The 20,388-nt window shown below is 57.0% G+C and overlaps 1 protein-coding gene across 8 annotated transcripts; it reads left to right on the top strand.

The window, feature by feature from the left end:
• The first annotated feature begins 544 nt into the window (after window positions 1–544).
• On the top strand, window positions 545–15,941 carry PDLIM7 (PDZ and LIM domain 7). Of its 8 annotated transcripts, none has more exons than XM_036423257.2 (13): window positions 545–667; window positions 1,595–1,701; window positions 5,267–5,418; window positions 5,498–5,528; window positions 5,932–6,050; window positions 6,680–6,816; window positions 6,922–6,958; window positions 7,969–8,030; window positions 8,178–8,415; window positions 9,305–9,485; window positions 14,393–14,513; window positions 15,335–15,450; window positions 15,601–15,941. In XM_036423257.2, the coding sequence occupies exons 2-13, from the start codon at window positions 1,606–1,608 to the stop codon at window positions 15,685–15,687; spliced, it is 1,377 nt and encodes a 458-aa protein (XP_036279150.1). In that variant the 5' UTR covers window positions 545–667; window positions 1,595–1,605; the 3' UTR covers window positions 15,688–15,941. The 8 variants fall into 8 exon arrangements, with proteins under 8 accessions (XP_036279150.1, XP_045432355.1, XP_036279153.1 ...); XM_045576399.1 differs by having other exon boundaries at window positions 567–667; window positions 1,601–1,701; XM_036423259.2 differs by lacking the exons at window positions 545–667; window positions 5,932–6,050 and adding exons at window positions 751–966; window positions 6,426–6,442.
• Window positions 15,942–20,388: the final 4,447 nt, after the last annotated feature.

The following is a 20,388-nucleotide window of genomic DNA, read 5'->3' as shown; positions in this document are numbered from 1 at the left end:
GTGAGGGCAGGGGCACAGGTCAGGCTCAGCGTCCAGCCGAGGATCCCCTCCGTTTCCACTCGCTCCTGCCATTATTTTTTCTGCCTTTGTAGAGTCAGTGTTCTCCAAACTTAGCTCCAAGTTCTCTTGTTCCGTCCTCAAAACTCCGCTACGGTATGTGCGCCCCCCCCCAAAGGCCCTCAATTTAGGAATTCTGGAGCCGCCGATGTCTGAGCCTTACCCCAAGCACTACCTGTCCTCACGGCGGCCCTGCGAAGCGGGCATCATGGTCCCATTTTTCCGAGGAGAAAACGAATGTTCAGAGACAATTGTCTCAGAAGATTGCTTTTCTTTCACTCGGCCAGCGGGAGGCGTCAGCGGCCGGGCGAGCGGCTCCGCGAAGCCAAGGCCCCGCCCCACGCGGAGGGGCGTGGGCGGGCCAAGCTTTCCAGCTCAAAGCGTGATCCGAAGTCGTGATTGGCCGAGGCGAGAGGATTGGGCGGGGCTTCCTGTGGCGGGAGAGGTCGCCTGTGGGCGGGGCTTAGTCTGGGCGTGGCCTCAGACACCGCCCCTTTCCGTGGCCTCAAAGCGGACGGCTGCCGCGGGGGCGGGGCCAGAGCACGGCGGCCGATCCCAAGGCGGCTCCCTGGAGCCCGCCGTCGAGCAGTGCCCCGGTGGGGCAGAACAGGTACTGGCGGCCGCAGGGGCGGCTGGGGCTGGGTCAGGCAGGGGCCAGGGGGCTTCGAGGGACCACAGAGGGCTTGCGTGGTCGCGGCCAGCGCCGAGCTTCCTCCCGCGGGCCCGGGCTCCTGCCCCTGCCCCCGCCTCCGCCCCCGCCTTCCTGCGGCGAAGCCGGCCGCGGCGGGGCAGATCGGCGCCTGCGCTGATTCCTGCGCCTGGGACCTGGACGCGGCATAGGATTTGGGCGGGGGGGAGGGACAGGGGGAAACTGAGTCACATCTGGATGGTAGCAGGCCATTATGGAAGGTACCACCCCTACTGCGCTCCGGGATGAATTCCCTTACAGACCACGCTTTGGGGTCCTAACCCCCACCGATCTCCGTCCCCCGCGGCCTCCCGCTTTCCCCTTAGCGCCTAGAGATGTCCCATCATGGCTCCCAGGAGCCTCGACTAGTCCCGGAATGACTAGGACCCGCTCCAGCCGCCTCCCTTCCCACCCCTCCCCCTTGAGTCCCGAGCCCCCGGGTGCTCCCTCCGCTGGCTCTGCACAGTGTCAGCTTACACACCTTATATAGCCCGACCAGGCTCCAGCCGCGGCCTGCCTGCCGGGACCTGGGGGCGGGGGAGAGGAACGCCGGCCCCTGACTCACCCCGCTGTCTGTCCGAGACTCCAAATTGGCTTGGGGGAAGGTCGTGCTACTAGCTGTGGATGCAAAGCAACTTCAAGCCTGGATGCAGGCTCTCCTCACCCTCCCAGCCCCTGGAGGAGGAGGGGGTTTGCTCCTGTCTTTCCAGCAGCACAGCCAAACCTGACTAGGTGCTTGCCTACTGGTGACCTGGGTGTGCTCCGCGTCTGTCCCTCCTGCCTGGCACCAGTCCAAGGCTGTGCCTACCTGCCCTACCATGCGGGCTACTCACCTTTCTCTTCTCTCTGGGGCAGGCACCATGGACTCCTTCAAGGTGGTGCTGGAGGGACCAGCCCCTTGGGGCTTTCGGCTGCAAGGGGGCAAGGACTTCAACGTGCCCCTTTCCATCTCCCGGGTGAGCCTATGCCAGGAGTCTGTGGGTGCTTGGGTCTCCTGTGGATGATGGAAGGAATTGGAGCCAGATCCAAAAACCAGGAGGTGTCCAGGTCCGGGGGGGTGGGGGGGGACTTGTTACAAGGACTACGAGCTAGGTGGATGCGAGGGAGAGGCTTCCCCAGCACTGCACTACCTGGTGCATTCCACAGAGCTCCCGGGGCCACTCTGAGGCCCAGTCTGCAGGAGGGGAGCCTGAGGTCTCTAAGGAAGTGTGTAAGCTGCTTGAGGGAGCAATGCAATACTTGTTGCCAGGCCCCAGGCAAGGTATTGACTGCAAGATCTCATTGCAGCCTCATTGCCACCCAGGAAATAGCCATTATCACCTGTTTTTCAAGTGAGGGACCTCAGGGCTGAATTGGAAGGGCTCGTTTGGAGATTCCTTGGCCAAACAGGGATGGGTATTCAGGCCCTGGGATGGCTGCAGTGTTTGTGGGTGGGTGGGTGGTGGTGTTTCTCCAGCTGTATTGGAGGACTTCCATTCCCTTCCACTGGTCCCATTCAGGCTGCAGTGGCTTTTGACCCCAAGTAGGTGTGAAATGGGCTCTAGGGTTCTGACTTCAGCCCCTGAGAGCCTGCCCTGGTAGGGGCGGGGTTGCGGGCTGGCCCCTCCCTGTGGCAGGGGGATTGCCTTATAAGCCCAAGAATGCAGCCCCACACTGGGATGAACAACTGGTGGCAGGCCTCTGCAGAGCCAAAAATGGCTGGCCTAGGTCTGGGCCCCTGAACCACACTGGTGGCCGCCTCAGCTAGTGACCACCAGGCCATGGCTCCAGTTGTAGGGTCAGTTGTGGTGTACAGAGAACAAACTGCCTGCCCGGGGACAGTGAGGCCACCCCAAGGGCTGGTGTCTCTGACTGTGGTCTAGGGATTACAGGGGGTGGGGAATTTCTGGGCCCGATCCGCCTGCCCAGAGAGGCCCACCCAGGCACCCGGCGGACCAGCGGCTGTTGGCAGGAAGCCCAGGACAAGCACTGCCCAGAGGGGGTCGGGAGGTTGTCCAGGCACTGCCCCGCCTGAGAGGGCCCGGAAGGTGGAGTCTGTCTGTGGGGGTTGGGCTTGATGGCCAGGGCAGGGAGGTGGTCACTGTTTTTCCCACAAGCCTTTCCTCGGTTTCCCCTGAAATCCGCCCTGCCAGCAGGGTAGCTAAGGGCAGTGGTCTTCCTACCATACACCCACCGCTATGCAATTCTCAAGCCTTGCAGCCATGAAAACCTGCCCTACGTCCCCTCCCTGGGAAAGTGCTGGCCTCTGTGGCCGAGGAGTCTTAGCTTTTTCATCGCTGAGGATGGGCCGCAGGATAGCCTGGGGGTTGGACTTTCAGATGCGGCCTGTTGGGGCTCCTTTGTCAGCAGCCCTAGCCTGTGGATGAGGCACCAGTTAATCCCAGCCCCAGAGTTGGACCTGGGCCCTAGTGAGTGGGTGGGTAGATGGGTGGGGTGGTCTTTTATGAGCTGGGCAGCCCTCTCCCTCTCCCCTGACCCCAGCACGGAGGGAGGGGGGAGGGGCTATGGCTGGCTGTGGGCCCAGGCCTGGGAGATGAGGTAATGTCTGGGACTGGGGGGTTGGGCTGCTCAGTGGAGCCCTCAGGCTGACTCACCCCTTACCCCATGCAGTGTCCAGCCCCTCTGGCTCTTTTCCCCTCCTTGGTCCCTCTGGCCTCCTAGCTTCTCTTTCCAGCCATCCCCCGCCCCCTTCCTGCCTTCCCAGCTCTCATGCTTTTCTCTCCACCTCACTGACCCCGCCCCTATCCCTCATGCGCTTCCTGTCCTCACTCCCACTGTTAGGAAGGAAGTTGTCCCAACTCTGGGAGCCAGCTGCTCCTGCCCACCCCAAGACTCCCACCTCAGGCTCAATCCAAACCTCCCAGGAGCCAGCACTATGGGTAGGGAGTGGCTGGACCAGGTTTCCCTTCCACTGACTCACCATGACCTTGAGTAAGTCACTTCCCTTCAAGGGCGTTACTTCCCTGTGCCCATTGTAAGGGGCTGGATCGAACTAAAGGCGACAAGGAATCAAGGCTCCAAACCGGGCCAAGGAATCAGGGAGTTTTTCCAGGTAGGCTGGCCTCTGAGTTGGGCCCCAACACTCACCAGAGTTGGCCTGGTGTAGTAGAGCCTTAGAGTAGAGTCTGGGCCCTGCTTCCTGCTAGCTGGGCAACTTGAGGCACGTTACTTAACCTCTCTGTTTTCCCATGTATGAAATGGGTATAATCTCAGACTCTTTTCCACAGGGTTGTTGGAGGATTCAGTGTCAGTATGTTGCAGTACTAGGTGCTCAATAAATGTAAACTGTATTCTTACCACTTAGCAGGTGAAGGAGTCACCCATGTCTTACCCTTCAAACTTCCCAAGCATGAAACAGAACCATCGAACCCATCTCTCCCTTATCCCAATGTTGTCAGTCTCTGCATCTGGTCTCTTTGCCTCCCTTTTCTCTGCTTCCACTCAGTCTGTGTCCCTGCACACGTGAGAAGCCTCCTGGGGCTTTGGGCAGCCTGTGCCTTCCCAGCCCTCCAACCCCGAGCTGTGAAGTGTGAATCTCCCTTCTAGTTACTCCCTCAGAAGCCTGATGTCGGGCCCTTGGGCAGCTGACCAGGCATCCTGCGAGCTCACACCCATGAGCAGCAGCACTGCACCTGTCTGGGTTGCTGCTGCTGGACTAGAAGGCTGGGCGGGCCCAGTGGGGTTTGTCATTTCTATCAGAGACCTGAGAAATAACCATACCCTAGGCCTTCAAACTGCTAATGGAACCTCCTAACCTCCAGGCCCAATCCTGGTGCCTTCCCCCACCCATGAGGCCTTCATAAGTGGACTCTCACCCCCTGGGTAGCACACACCACTCCTGTCACCAAGACCCAACATTTCTCACAAGTCATCCCTGATGGTCTCAGCCCATGCTGGGTGACCCTTCCATCCTGTTACTGCTCCTCATTTGCCACAGTAACCAGGGATCCCCAACCAGAGCCCAAAGGAATGGGGAGAGGGAGAGTGGCAATTGAAGGGCGTGAGGTGGCACATTGATAGCCAAGAAGCCCCAGCTGGCACCATGGGCCCCTCAGACATGCGTTGTTCACTGGGAACTTGAAGACGATGGAGCCTGTTCCTGGCTCTCATGGGAGCCTGGCAGATCCCTGGTGGTGGCCCCAGCACCCTGTGTGCACAAGAGGTCAGTGAGAGCACCCAGGGGTGTCAGGGAGGAACTTGCCACATGCATAAGCCGGAGGACATGTCTGGTGGGTGGAACAGTCTGGGCAAGAAGCCAGTTGGAGCTGAGAAGTTTGGGGTTTAACCTGAGGGTGGCAGCTTGCTGACATCATGGCAGTCTCTAGACTGGGTAGGATCATGGAGGTGAATAACTAAATAACTGGTGATTGTGAAGCTCAGGTGAGCCCCACCCCTCCCAGATCTCTGGTATCCATCAGCTGAATGAAGAGGCCTCTGAGTTCTGGAAGCAGGCAGCTTGCAGGCAGGCTGACTACCGTTGGCCTCAGTTTGGTTGGCCTGGTGACCCTCGTCTCTCCACAGCTCACGCCTGGAGGCAAAGCTGCACAGGCCGGGGTAGCTGTTGGCGACTGGGTGCTGAGTATCGATGGCGAGAACGCTGGAGGCCTTACCCACATTGAAGCCCAAAACAAGATCCGAGCCTGTGGGGAGCGCCTCAGCCTGGGTCTCAGCAGGTATAAGGGCTCTGACCCGCCTGGCAGGTGAGTTGTCTTTGGTCGTGGCTCTCTGTCACCCTTTCCTGTTCTCCTCCAGGGCCCAGCCGCCTCAGAGCAAACCTCGGAAGGTAGGCGACAGGGCCTGCGCCATCTGGGGTGGGGGTGGGATAGGACTCCCGGCTGGCCTGCTTTCCTTGCACAGCCGCCTCTGTACCCCTTTCCAAGGGTAAGGGGCAGAAGCTGGAGCCTGGGAGAATGTGGGGAGCTGGGAGTTGGGTCAGGGCTACCCCATACATCTCTGCCTGTCTGTCCACAACACCTCTACCAGCTTGTGCTGCTAGCCGCACTGGTGGGCTGAAATAATTGCTCCCAAATGGGCCCCTTAAGACCTGAGTCACCCCCTCCACTAAAGCCTCATCCAGACGTGCAGGGGCAGGGCTGGAGCACCACTGTCCTCTCTTCACCGGGTGAGGGGGGGCACCCCTTCCACAGCTCTGGCCCAGGCCCCCTCCCATTCCCCATTCCGCCCAGGCCCTGGCCCCTGCCTCGGACCCCCCGCGGTACACCTTTGCACCCAGCACTTCCCTCAACAAGACAGCGCGGCCCTTCGGGGCGCCCCTGCTGGCTGACAGCACCCCACAGCAGAATGGGTATGTCCGTCTTGCCGGCCCACCACCCATGCTAAGTCCACCCGCTAAAACCACCTATTGCTGCTCTCTCTGCTCTGCACCCCAGCCCCACTGGCACTGTGCAGCAGTGACCCCTGGCGTCCGGGGCGGGGACTGCAGGTTTAGGGTCCCTCCTAGGATATGGCTGCTGCCCAGGCACTGCCCATATGGGAGCTCTGAGCCAGGCAGCACCCCCTGCTGGCACCCTGGGGTTGGGGTGTGGTGTTGGGCCCACTGAGACTCAGATACTCAGTGCAGCCTTGCCCCTGGCAACTCTGACCCCATGCTATCTTTCTTCTTCCCATGTATTTGTCCCTTTTTTCCTTTACCTGTCCCATCTGTCTATTTCCTTCACAGGTGCAGACCCCTGACAAGTCAGTGAGCCCCCTCTGCTTGTCCCTCTCTTCCTTCCTGTTGGCATTCCGGGTGGTGGTCCCTTCCTACCCTGGCTCCCTCTCACTTACCTACCCCACCCCCTCATCCACCCAGCAGGGTCCTGGCCTCGCCCTTACCCACTCTCCCATCACTGTAGCCCACACGCACAAATTCCGGGAGGGGCTGCCCCACTGGTCACCCCTGGCATGAGGTTCTGAGCCACACCCTCCCCACAGACAGCCGCTCCGACCGCTGGCCCCAGACCCCAGCAAGCAGCGGCTGATGGAGGACACGGAAGACTGGCGGCCACGGCCCGGGACGGGCCAGTCCCGCTCCTTCCGCATCCTTGCCCACCTCACGGGCACCGAGTTCAGTAAGTGGCAGCCCAGGGCTGGGCACCCTGTGACCCTTTGCCAGGGCGCAGGGCTGGGATGGCCCTCTGTCTGCTCTTGGCCAATGCCTGCCTCTGTTTTCTCAGTGCAAGACCCGGATGAGGAGCACCTGAAGAAGTCCAGGTAAAAGGACAAGCACCAGTCCCTCTTTCTCATCTGCTGCCTCTCCCATTCCAGCCACCACCCTGTGCCTGCTCTGGGGGTCCCCAGCTGGGGCTCTCCATTCCCCTTTCCTTCCTTCCTTCCTTCCTTCCTTCCTTCCTTCCTTCCTTCCTTCCTTCCTTCCTCCTTCCTCCTTCCTCCTTCCTCCTTCCTCCTTCCTCCTTTCTTTTCTCCCTTCCACCTTTCCTTCCTTCGACTTCCTCCTCCTTCTCTCTCTGCCCCTCAGGGAAAAGTATGTCCTGGAGCTGCAGAGCCCACGCTACACCCGCCTCCGGGACTGGCACCACCAGCGCTCTGCCCACGTGCTCAACGTGCAGTCGTAGCCCGGCGCTGGCTGGCCAGCTGTCCTCTCTGCCTCTCTCTCTTCCCCTCCTGCCCAGGGCACCCCCGGTGCCTCCAGCTTTTGCCTACCTGGCCCACCTCTTTTCTGCTCCTGTACTGAGCCTCCTGTTGGCCTGGCCCTGGCTGCCCGCCTGGCATAGGGCCCGGCTTCATCTGCCACTGCCTTCCCTCTTTGCCCTCTGGTACTACTGTCTACCGGGTCTGTGCTGGCTTGGGCATGGAAATAAACACTCCGTCCTCCTTTCTCTGCCTCTGTCTTTGTGGGCTTGGTTTGTATTTTTGGGCGTGGGTTATTAGATTGCTTGGACTCAGTGTGGGCCGTGCCAGTCTGGGTCTTGGTGGGAGGTGGTACCTGGCAAAGAGGGCCCTGCCTTCAGAGCTGGATCTTGGGGATGAGGAAGTCCCAAGAGCTGCCCTGGAAGCAAGATCCTTGCTCCACCTCCCAGCCCTGTGCAACAGACAGGCCTGCTGAAACCTGGCTGGGAGCAGCTGCCTGACCCACTCCTACCCAGTGGGACCTGGAGTCCAGCCCAGCAGCTCGCATGCACCCAGGCATCTCCCATGGGTTGGGGGGTGGGGTCTTGTTAGGAGACCCAGCCGTGCAGTGCCTTGAATGGCAGATCTTGCAGCCAGGTGCCCAGGACAGAAGCCCCAGTCCCAGCCTCAGCTACATCCCAGGAACCTTGGCCTGGTGAGAGAGAGTGGGCTTGGGCCTAGGGAAGGGCGGGTGGCCTCCAGGATATGGGGTGGTGGGTCCCTCCAAGCTGCCTTGGGTTCTCTCCCTGTCATTTGGGGTTGCTGGGCGCCCCCCCGGAGCCACTTTCCTTGGCCCTGGCAGGCCCTCCCACCCCCAGCCCTACCAGCCGCCCACCCTGGGCTGTGGACCCTGCCTTTGCTGAGCGCTACGCCCCGGACAAGACGAGCACGGTGCTGACCCGGCACAGCCAGCCCGCCACACCCACGCCTCTGCAGAACCGCACCTCCATCGTGCAGGCGGCTGCTGGAGGGGGCACAGGAGGGGGCGGTGGCAGCAATGGCAAGACTCCTGTGTGCCACCAGTGCCACAAGGTCATCCGGTGGGTGCCCGGTTCCTTTCCTGACCTGATGCCTTGTCCTACTGTCCTTCTGACCTCTGCTCCCCCATCCGTCTCCCCACTCCTCGCGGCTGTCATTGCACAGGATACAGATTCAGTTCCCATTTGGAGTGGGGGTAGGAACTTGACCTGGGTCCTCAGATTCTGAAACTTGCATCACTTTCCCCCTCCCCACATCAGTCTTTATCAGCTTCCGCTCCAGTGAAATGGAAGCAATGCATCAGAGCTCACCCATGGACTGGCTGCTCTCAGGCAGAGGAGGGCGTGCCCCTCCCAGCCCCGCTGCCTCTCTCCTTCCTATTTGCTTGGTCTCTACTTAGTCTCTGCTCTGCAGACTGGCCTGGGGCCCTTCCTTCTCTGCACTGCTCTCTGGGGTCCAACCGGATCCCAAACCTCCCCCCAGAATCAAAGTACCAGATTCTAGAGGCTTTCAGTTCTCGGCTCCACCCCTGCTCTTGACTCCTATCAGCTCTGATGCTCTGCAGCACGTGGGACCAGTGGGCCTCTCCCCAGGCAAGCAGGATAGTGTCAGCTCAGGTACCCGCTGGTCTTCAGGGCTCATGTGCCCTGCAGGGCTCCAGCTGCTCAGGCTCATTGGGCCCATGCCAGCAGCCTCACTCAGTGTAACCCTCCTCCTTATTCCCACACTGCACCACTCCTGTCATAGAGTGATACAGCTTCATTGTTCTCCCTGAGTGACAGTGGGCAAGTCATCTCCCAAGCCCATTTCCTCCCTTTCTTGGGAAATGCAGAGAATGAACTTACCTTTCCAGGCTTCAGAACAGGCGTTCTGTAAACCCACTTGGGCTCCGGCCAGGAGCTCCCACCTCATCTCTATGTCTCCCTCTCTCTGCCCTCACCTCCCCCTCAGGGGCCGTTACCTGGTGGCACTGGGTCATGCGTACCACCCCGAGGAGTTTGTGTGCAGCCAGTGCGGGATGGTCCTTGAAGAGGGTGGCTTCTTCGAGGAGAAGGGTGCCATCTTCTGCCCACCCTGCTACGACATGCGCTACGCACCCAGCTGTGCCAAGTGCAAGAAGAAGATCACAGGCGTGAGTGGGGTTGGCAGGTGGGTGGGAAGGTGTGTCTGACCCTGTTGGCATTGAGGGGCTCTACCTGCATGAGCCCTTTCCATCCTTAGTAGCTTAATAAATGGGTTGCTCTGTTGGTCTCACTTTGCAATATTCAGGATCCTTTTAACAATGACCGGAATCCTACTCAGAAGGGCTTGAGCAAGAGTGTATTGGCTCAGCCCTTGCTGGTGCGCTCAGTGGTTAGAGCACCAGCCCATGCACCAAAAGGGTTGTGGGTTCAATTCCTGGTCAAGGGCAAGGGCACCTACCTGGGTTGCAGGTTTGATCCCTGGTCCCCAGTTGCACGTGTGCAGGAGGCAAACAATGGATGTTTCTCCCTCCCTTTCCCTCTTTCTAAAAATCAATGGGAAAAAATATCCTCTGGTGAGGATTAACAACAACAAAAAAAGTGTATTGGCTCAAATAACTGACAAGCCCAACGGGTGCTAAATTTCAGGCCTAGCTGATGGCAGGTCTCGAGGTCATCAGGACTCTTCCTGTTCCTTGCCTCTGTTTTCATTGTTGGCTTCATTCCCAGCTTGCTGTTCCCTAGAAGGCAGCAAAAACGGAGCCACCACAGCTCCAGGTTACATCCCCAGCTTAGCACCGCAGAGTGAGCGTCAGCTCAGCTTCACTTCTGGGCCAGGTGATGCACCAGGAGCGCCAGTGCTGCTGCTCATCGGCCTGGCTTGCGTCACGTGCCCATCTCTGACCCAAGCCCCGTGTCTCTGATGGGCCTGGCCTGGTGACACGGGCTCTGGAGTGGGAGTTGGCTGAGAATGGGGGAAGACGGGTTCCCTGAGTGAAAACTAGCATAACCTTCCCCGAAGAAGGGAAGTACTGTGGATCAAGTTGAAACAAGCTGTGGCTGTGTCACTGCACTTGGCTGCAATGACAGAAAAGCCCACTGCAGAGGTTTAGGCAGAAGGGTTTATAGTTCATCATAAAAATTGCAGGGCTGGGATAGCGGCTTACGGATGCCTTTGGGCTTTTCCTGCCTTTTTGCTCCAAAATCCTTAGCCCATAGACGTTTGTCCCCAAACTTATCCTGTCATGGTTACCAGGTGACTGTGCAAGGCCCTGACCTTATATTCTTGCTGCAGACAGGAAGGAGGCAGAGGGGCAAATGGTATTTTCTTAATAAAGTTTTGCCTTTAAACTGGAAGAAAAACCAGGAATGTGCATCTTTATCTCAGTTGTTAGAGCTGGGCACCAGGCCACAGAGCAAACTCCTAAGAGTGGAAGACCAAAGAGAAGGGGGTTATTTGTGACAGTCTTTTGAGAGGCTGTTCTATAGTGTTTGCAATCCTAATGCATGAGAAAATGAGGCCACTGAGAGATGATTTGATGTGCTAGAAGGACACAGGACTATTGAGTGGCAAAGCCAGAAACACACTCAAAAACTTGTGGTTCAAATCTTAGTCTTACCACTGAGACTACACACACAGCATATGCTGGCTGGCTAGGTTTCCTGCAGGGCAACTGAGCTGCCACTGGAGCTGGCTAGGGACTTAGGTCACACATGTCATGGCTAAGGGTGACGGGCTGCCTGCCTTCCCCATCAGTTCTCTTTGTTAAGTGTGGCAGTGAGCCCCGTGCTGGGGACACCTTATGAAGAGACAGGAGTTCACACAGGAAGGGAATGCGGAGGGTACCGGGCTGAAGACAGAGCCAGGGAAAAGGGTACAGAACAAGCAGGAATAACAAGCTGAGAGGGTTACTGTGTATATTTCTGGAAACTGAAGTCCAGAAAGGAGCAAGAGGCTTCACAAAGTGGGGGAACGAGTTGGAAACAGCCTCAGGCTCAGCTGACTCCAGCGCGGGCTCTTCCTGTCACTCATGCTTATTTCTGGGTCCAGAGGCAGAGCTGTCACAGGTAGCCAGAGAGCTCTGTGGTGATACTCATATTAGGTTACCGTGATTGCAAGTGGTAGAAAATTCAAAATGATGGTAGCTTATTTCTCACCTAAGAAAGTCCAGCCTGGCTGGTATGGCTCTGTGGTTGAGTGTCAACCTATGAACCGGGAGGTCACGGTTCGATTCCCGATCGGGGCACATGCCTAATGGAGGGCGTGTAACAGATAGTGGATCAGTGATTCTCTTATCATTGATGCTTCTGTCTCTCCCTCTCCTTTCCTCTCGTTGAAATAATTATAAGCATATTTTTTTTAAAGTCCAGAGGTGGGCAACCCAGGACTGGTAGAAGGATCCAGGCTCCTAGATCTTGTTACTCGGCCATTGTTTGCACAGGTTTACTTACCACTTACAGCTTTGGGCCTCAGCCAAAATCTTCATGTTCCAGCCAGCATGCCATTGGAAGGGAGGGAGGGATGTCAGCTGTCTTTAGAAGATGCTGCCACCCAGCCCTCTGCTTCCATCCCATTGGCCAGAACTCAGTCATATGACCCCACTGAGCTTCAAGGAAGGCTACAGTCTGTGTGGGGCAGCCATGTGACCAGCAAAAGGAGGTTCCATCATTAGATGGGAGAATGGACATTATCATAATCTTCATTATAGTGACAGTGCACGTGGCACTTACTGTGTGTAGGCATCCAGCTTCACAATCATATGAAGTCAGTTTGGTTATTTCTTTCTGATAGATGAGGGAGTTTTGTCCAAGATCACAGCCATTTCCTTGCCAGAATAGGCCACCTCCATTTGACTCTTCTGGAAAATGGGCTGGATCCCAGGGTCTCTTGAGCTGGGCATCTGGATTTTCTGCTGGCATTACACTGCACTCCTCCTGCCCCCTCCCTCCAAGTCCTAGGTGGGCAGGTTTATCACCCAGGCCACAGATGAGGAGCTGAGGCTCACAGAACAGGCTGAATCCTGGGTTCTGGAGTGAGCTTTGATGGCAAACTCTGCTCCTGCCCTGGCCCAGGCTGGTGGTTCCACAGAGTGGCTCTGGAGCCTCAGCTTCCCTCTTGTAGGGATTCCAGGGCCTGATAGGCCCCAGGAGCACCCACACAATCTGCTGGGATCAGGGGCTTGGGGGTGGGAGAAGCAGGCAGATTTAGGAAACTAGGGGTGAAATAGATAGTACTGCTCACAGGTTCTTGTGGATTCCAGCAGAGGCCTGCCTTCCTGCCATGTACCCTCTGGGCCAGCTGTGGGCCCCTGCACCCTGCTGGAGCCCCTGTCCTGTCCTAGGCAGTGGGAAGAGCCAGCTTTGGAGTCGACCAGACAGGGGCACAGAACCCATTTCTGCCATCTTTTGGGGGCATGTTGCTTTCTCTGGGCAGTGAGTCCTGCCCGGGATGCTTGTGATGTGATGTAATATGTGACATTGACGTTGTGAAGGGCACAGATGGTATATCTGAGACCTAGGCGCTCAGATATAGCTTGGTCCACACGCTTCCATTTTTATTTTATTATTACTTTTTAAAATCCTCATCTGAGGATATTTTTCCATTGATTTTTAGAGAGAGTTGAAGAGAGGGGGAAAGAGAAATATTGATATGAGAGAAACATTGGTTGCTTCCTTGCATGAGCCCTGACCAGGGCCTGGGTCAGGGCGGGGGGGTGGGGGGTGGGGGGTGTGCGGGGAGGGAGGGGGGGAGCCTGCAACCAAGATATATATATATCCTTGCCCTAGCCAGTTTGGCTCAGTACAGTATTGGCCTGCAGACTAAAGGGTGCCAGGTTCGATTCCAGCCAAGGGCACATGCCCGGGTTGCCAGCTCAATGCCCCCCCTAGTAGGGGACCTGCAGGAGGCAGCCAGTCAATTATTTTCTGTCATCGATTTTTTTAACTCTCCATCTCTCTCCCTTCTTCTCTGAAATAAATTAAAAATATATATTAAAAATAAAAAAGATACATGTCCTTGACTTGAATAGAACCTAGGGCCCTTTGGTCTGTAGGCTGACACTCTATCCACTGAACCAAATCAGCTGGGACCACTCTTCCATTTTTATTTTTATTTTTATTTTTAATTTTTTAAAAATTTTAAATATATTTTATTGATTTTTTACAGAGAGGAAGGGAGAGAGATAGAGAGTTAGAAACATCGATGAGAGAGAGCCATCGATCAGCTGCCTCTTGCACACCCCCTACTGGGGATGTGCCGGCAACCAATGTACGTGCCCTTGACCGGAATCGAACCTGGGACCGACGCTCTACCACTGAGCCAAACCGGCTTTGGCCACTCTCCCATTTTTAAATAAATGTATGAACCGATGTTATCAGAGTGGGCCTCACGGAGAAGGCAACATTTGAGCAGAAACTTGAAAGAGGTGAGGGCTGAACCTTGCAGATACCAGAGCGGCAGAGCAGTCCAGACAGAGGGGGCAGCTGGTGTGAAGCCCCAAGACGGCGTGTGGTGCATTGACCACGGCCGAGAGTCTGTGTAGAGGCAGCAGAGGGACGGGCTAGACCTGCTGGTCTCCGGGCCCATAACAGGACTCTGGCTTTTGCTCAGAGAAATGTGGAGCAGGCAGGGATTCCAGCAGAGGGATGTGGCCTGGCTCGGGTTAACATCAGTCTGAAGGAGCAGAGGGAGAAGTGCGGAGGCTGGTTTTATGGGGTCACCACACCGGAGATGTGAGGCTCACACCCTGCATCAGGGAGGCTGGGCAGTGGTCAGGATCTGGGTGCACTGTGAAGGGGGGCCCAACAGGATTCCCTGGTGGGCCTGACACAGGGTGTGAGAGGGGATTTGGCCTGTGTAGGTGGAAGGATGAAGTTGCCAAAAATGGAGGCGAGGACAGCTTTGGGAGGAGCAGATTAGGGCACAGAGACTGGGAGCTGAGCTTTGGACATGCCAAGTCAGGGGCATAGTGGACATCACCAGGAGACCTCAGGGTGGGCGACGGGGTGGGAGGGAGATGTCACATTTACTGTGGGAAGGAGGGGGCTGAGCTGCCAGTTGACTGTCACCTCCTCCCAGGAAATCATGCATGCCCTGAAGATGACTTGGCACGTGCACTGCTTCACCTGCGCAGCCTGCAAGACACCCATTCGGAACAGGGCCTTCTACATGGAAGAAGGGGTGCCGTACTGTGAGCGAGGTAAGAAATAGGGGGGAGGGCTGCAAAGCTGGTGTTGCTCAGTGGTTGAGCATCAACCCATAAACCAAGAAATCCCAGGTTTGATTCCCACTTTCGGCATATGCCTGGGTTGCAGGTTTAATCCCTGGTAGGGGCGTGCAGGAGGTAGCCAATAGATGTGATGTTTCTCATCAGTGTTTCTATCCCTCTCCCTTCTTCTCTCTAAAATCAATAAAAACAGCCCTTGCTGGTTTGGTTCAGTTGGTAGAGCATTGACCTGCAGACTGAAGTGTCCCAGGTTTGATTCTGGTCAAGGGCACATGCCCGGGTTGCAGGCTCAATCTCCAGTAGGGGGTGTGCAGGAGGCAGCCGATTGATGATTCTCTGTTGATTCTCTGTTGTCATTGTCGTTTTTATCTCTGCCAGAGGGGGGGGGCAGTTAGGGGCAATCAGGCCAGCACACAGAAGCAGTGAGGGGCGGGGAACAGTTGGGGGCAACCGGCAGGCAGATAGGTGAGCGATTAGGAACCAGCAGTCCAGGATTGTGAGAGGGATGTCCGACTGCTGGTTTAGGCCCAATCCCCGGGACCAGGCCTTAATCAGCAGTCAGACATCCCCCAAGGGTCCCAGATTGGAGAGGGTGCAGGCTAGGTTGAGGGGACACTCCTGCCCTCCATGCACAAATTTCGTGCACCAGGCCTTTAGTATTTAAATAAATCAGTCAATAAAATCAATAAAAACATTTTTTAAAAAGAAATAAGGGGCAGGGCCAGGTGAAAGAGGCGTGGCCAATGCAGGTGAGAACCCAGCTCCTTCTTCCTCTCTGCCTCCATCCCTCCCAGACTATGAGAAGATGTTTGGCACAAAATGCCGAGGCTGTGACTTCAAGATCGACGCTGGGGACCGCTTCCTGGAGGCCCTGGGCTTCAGCTGGCATGACACGTGCTTTGTGTGTGCGGTGAGTGCCCCTCATCTTGGGTTCCACCCCCAGCACCCTGTGGTCTTCCCCAGCTTTCCTCCCCTGCCTGCCTCTGGGATCCATTAGAGGTTAGGAAGGGGTTTTTCTAGCTACCCCCAACCATAAGTGACTAGACCCTGCTGTCCCCAGATTTGTCAGATCAACCTGGAAGGAAAGACTTTCTACTCCAAGAAGGACAAACCCCTTTGCAAGAGCCATGCCTTCTCCCACGTGTGAGCCCTTCCAGCCCACTGCTGTCTCTCCCGGCCCAGCTGAAGGGGTCACCACCGTTTCCGGAGTCATCCCACCAGATTTCTGGGTAGGGTTGGCAAAGGTCACCCCCAACCCCGACCCCTGGCCCGAGCCTGGGGTTCCCTAGGCCCTGCCTCACCCCCTTTATCTCCCTCACTCCCTCCACCACCATTGCACACGGTGCTGGCCACACCGGCCCCTGTTCACATCCAGTGCCACAATAAACCTGTATCCAGTTGTGTGCTGTGTGTGCTTCCTCCCTGTGCATGAGGAATGGTGGGATTGGAGGCACGTATCAGGGTAGAGGTTAACTGGTTTTCTTAGGGCTAACCATCCTAGTAGTCCTTGTGATGGGGGCAAGGAGGACTCTTGGTCAGCCGGAGGAGAGGAAGGGGGATTCCATGTGCGAGGCCAAGGTACCCATGGGGGGCGGGAAGTGGGGGGGACAGGAGAGGGCGGGATCCTGATCCAGCCTGGTGTGGAGGTCAGAGAAGAGTTGAAATGGGAGGCTCACTTCGCCTGGTACCCTGACACCTGGAGACTCTGGTGTGGGCCTTACCTGTGTGGGGCTCTTGCTTCTAACTGGTGCCCTCCTCCAGCCTAGGGGGACTGTCATCGCTCCGGTCCTAAGCCTGGACTGAGAAGGGACTGGAGAGCGGGCCCAAACTAGGCCTGGACAGTGCAGCGTGTCCATGACCACCTGTCCCTCAGGCTCCTGGGCGTGAGCATCTGAAGTTGTTGGGCCCCTCCCCTTTAAGAGTAGAGAACCATTGAGGACCCTGGGCAATAATTACAGGGCTTCCTGTGTTGTTTTCATGTCTTGTTGGTTCCTGGCGCATTGTGGAGGCCAAAAAATGTTTGTTGAGAGACTGAATGAGGTGCCTGTGAAACATTTAGGAGACATTCAGGGAGCAACTTGAATTCTGGAATGACTTTGGAACAGGTCTGGGGCAGTCCTCACAGATGCTTCTAATTGACGCCTATGGGTGGCTGGGAGCTGGACCCAGGCAGGTCTACCAAGAGACAAGCAGGAGGGACATGGCTTTCTTCCAATATAGACATCCGTAGCATATTAAACAGTACCTCCCACTTCCACAGCGACGCGGTCTGCCATTTCTCTTGAACCACGAAGCCCTCAGTCCACACTTGGTTTCCATGGATACAAGCGAGTAAGATCACAGGGGTGGATGGTGAGTGCTGCTGGGAGTCCTCTGGGGAGAGGCTTCTCCCAGGCACCACCCTCATCCTCAACCGGGTGGAGGCGCCTCAACCCGGGGCTGCCACGTGGGAACGCCGAGCTGTGGCCAGACCTGCCAGCTTATTAGCAGCATCCAGAGATTCAGACCTTGATGTGAAATCTGTTTTTTTTAATGTTGGTAACTGATTTCTTAAAATCCTATTTTACAAAATAATAAATGTGGGCCAAATGCAGTGTGAGGTCAGCCAGGCCCCAGCACAGATAAGAGACAGAACCCAGGAAGCACCAGCATCACAGCTCTGGGCAGAGGAAGCGGGAGCCGCCAAAGACGAGAGCTGCGGGCCTGTAGGCCTGGTGGCTCTGGTGGGGGGGCTGGGGCTGGGCAAGAGTGTTTCCAGAAACTGCCAACAGTGTCAAGCAGACAGATAAGGCCAGGCGTCCAGAGGCATTTCGCAACAAAGTAACTCAGCCAGATCAGTTTAGCTGAGAGCTGGGCAGCCGCCTGGGTTACAGGAACAAGGAGGCGGGGGAGGATGTGGAAGGAGAGTGCAGACAAGAGAGTGCAGACAGCACTCTTAGCAGGCTGGGCTGTGGTGGCCAGGAGGACCACTCGCAGCCACTCACTCAGCTAAGTGCCAAGAGGGGTGGAGGGAGGGCTCGGAGAAGATGTCTGCCGAGGGAAGGTGGGAGAATGTAAGGGGAACGTGAAGAGCAGACATCTGGGGACTGAGCCTCAGAAAGAGGGCTCGCCTAGATGGAAGGAAGTACCTGTTCTGAATGGTCGCCTCTGCCAGCACCCACAGAGCCATCACTTCATTTCATCTAGTCCTCACCATGCACTTAAGAGCAATCTCATTAATGGCGTGTTTCAGATAAGGGACCAGAGGCTCAGAGAGGGAAAGTGGCCAGAGCGGCCCAGGTCTGCAGCGCCCAGGATCAAAGGGCCGGCTCCTCACTGCACCTCAGGCTGTCCCCGTACAGAACTGCAGGGATCGCCGTGTTCCGAAGCTGGATGCAGGCTGTGAGGCTGGGGGATGGTGACTGGGAAACATCCTGGTGTCTGGCAGGGGGGCCATTAGCACCCTTGGAGAGTTCAGTCTCCCCAGCTGAGGGGGCAGAGCCCCTGGCAGGGGTCTGAGTGGGCAGCTGGAAAGACAGCCAGCAAGAGAGAGGCTTTTTCCAGCTCACAGAGGCTGGAGCTCATTTGAAGTCAGCAGGAGGAGGCAGTGGAGGGCAAGCAAACTGTTTCACCAGGGTACAGAGAACAGGCGGGAACTGATGATTCTGGTGCTGCCTCTTCGGTGCCGCGTGGCCTGGGAACACACACGAGATGCACACAACCCTGCGGACCCCCCATGCGGCCAGGCCACGGGAGGGATCTGAGGCCTGGGCTTAGGGGCGCCACACGGCACAAAGGGAGCAGCAGCCACACGGAGTCCAAAGCCAACCTGAGAGTGGAGGTGGGGCTCCTCAATTGGTGGGGGTGGGGGAAGAGTTCCAGGGGCGCTGAGGGGACAAGCACAAGCTTGCTGGGCGCCTGAGGAGAACTTGGGAGGTGGGTGCGTTGTACAGTGGGGTCACCACAGTGCTCAGGGAGGGCTCCAGGACTGGCCTGGGTGCCAATCAAAGCCAAGGTCAACTCGCCTTCCTGCCACTGACAAGACCTTGAGGACTAAGTGGATCAGGAAGGACTCTTTCAACTGCAATTCGAAGTAGTTTCATTAGAGACGGAGAGTTTGTCTCATTTAACTGACAAGGTTAATGGCTTCAGATTGGTGGGGTCTGTTACCATGGGTGTTACCAGGAGTTTCCATCCATCTCTGCGCAGCTTTCCTCAGTAGGCTCTCCCCACCATTGGCAAAGACACCCCTCCGCCAGCTCCAGGCCCACCGCCTGCCAGCTCAGCAGCCCCCGTGGAGCCTTAATGATTCCAGCAAAAGTCCTGGGGGGCTGGTGCCCATTGGACTGATTTGGATCACGTATCCATCCCTGAAGCGGTCACTGGGTCTGTCCCACCGTCCTGTATTGTATGCTCCCCCTCTGGAGTCTATGGTGAGAAATCAGCCAGAGGACAGGAGGGATTGTGGTGGAGACCCGACTGTTCAATGAGGTGGCTGCTGCTGGGCCCTCAGGCTGGTACCAGCTAGATCAGGGCCAGAACAGAGGCCACTTCCCATAAGTCCCCCCAGAGACTGATCAGTGCCTCCCCTAGGCTTCCCTTTGTCCTGGTTCCTGGGACAGGCCATTGCCCACAAGCAAGCATTTTCCTTTTATCTGGGGAGGGTCACCCCCGCACATCCCCATCCATCCTGCCCTTTCCTCTAGAACCCCTTAATGTCTGCCACTTGGCACACACAGTAGCCACCTCATCTTGCCGCCCAAGATGCATCTCATCTGTAAGTTCCCTTAATAAACTCTTGATACAACGTAGAGTTGTCAGCCTTTTTCTTTCGGCTCTCGGCCTTAAGGGATTTTATGTAACAAGGATGCCTGACCATGGATGCTGCTGCACTGGCTACACCCTCCTTGTCCAGGACACCTACTCCCTGACTCCTGCCCTACCCCCTCCAGCTGGCTGTAGCCTGGGGAACCACATCTGACCGCATTCCAGGCCAGGCTAGCCGCGAGGAGGGTCTGTGGTGTGCTGTAGTGACGTGGGTTCCCGTGCAGACTTTATCACTCAGCAGCTCTGTGCCTCGGGCTGAGGCCCAACATCCCTCTACCTACTTGTCCCAGGTCGCTTTGGCCCTGCTGTGGGGTCTCCTCCCTCTCCCAAATCCTCTGACCTCGTGCCAAGTGTGGGCTGTGGAGAAACTGCCAGGGCCAGGGGTTCATGGGCATAGCGGGCACAGAGCTTCCCAGGCAGGGGTCTGGGGAAATGTTTTGGATTTTAAGAGGGCTGCCCTCTAAAGCACTGGGAACGGCTGCTGGAGATCAATACACACAACTACTTACTCTCTTATGTGTCTTGGCCAACTCAGAACTCAGATGCTAGTTCCAGAAGGAAGTCTGCTCCGGAAGGCTTGAAGCTTAGGGACAAGGCAAAGGGTCTCCTTGGCTGGTTCTGAGAGGGCCCAGGAGGCAGCTGGTAGGGAGGGGGCTCAGCCTAGGGGTGGGGGCAGAGGCGGTGGGAGAGGATGGCAATGCTGGGCTAAGGGTGTGAGTTGGGGCTGGGAATGGTCTAGGAGGTAGGGATGGAGGGGTGTGTTTGGGAACTGGGATCAGAATGGGAACAGGACAGACTGGACTGAAGAGGGGGCCGCTAGGGATGGGGTTTCATGAATTGGGGGAGGGGGGGCATGTTAAGCATGGAGTTGGGACTGAGGCTGGAGCTGCTGGGATGGGAAAGGAATTGGCTGAATTGGGGGTTGGGATGCAGATGGCAATGGGCAGTGACCTGATGGACAAGGAATGGGCCTTTCAGAGGTGCAGATGGGCGGCAGATGGGCCGTGTGCTTTGTGGCTTGGGGCTGGGGGGTAGGGATGGA

Source organism: Pipistrellus kuhlii, unplaced genomic scaffold (assembly GCF_014108245.1).
Source record: "Pipistrellus kuhlii isolate mPipKuh1 unplaced genomic scaffold, mPipKuh1.p scaffold_m20_p_8, whole genome shotgun sequence".
Lineage (NCBI taxonomy): Eukaryota > Metazoa > Chordata > Mammalia > Chiroptera > Vespertilionidae > Pipistrellus > Pipistrellus kuhlii.
Note: the sequence above shows the minus strand (reverse complement) of the source record. Positions and strands in the feature narration are given on the sequence as shown.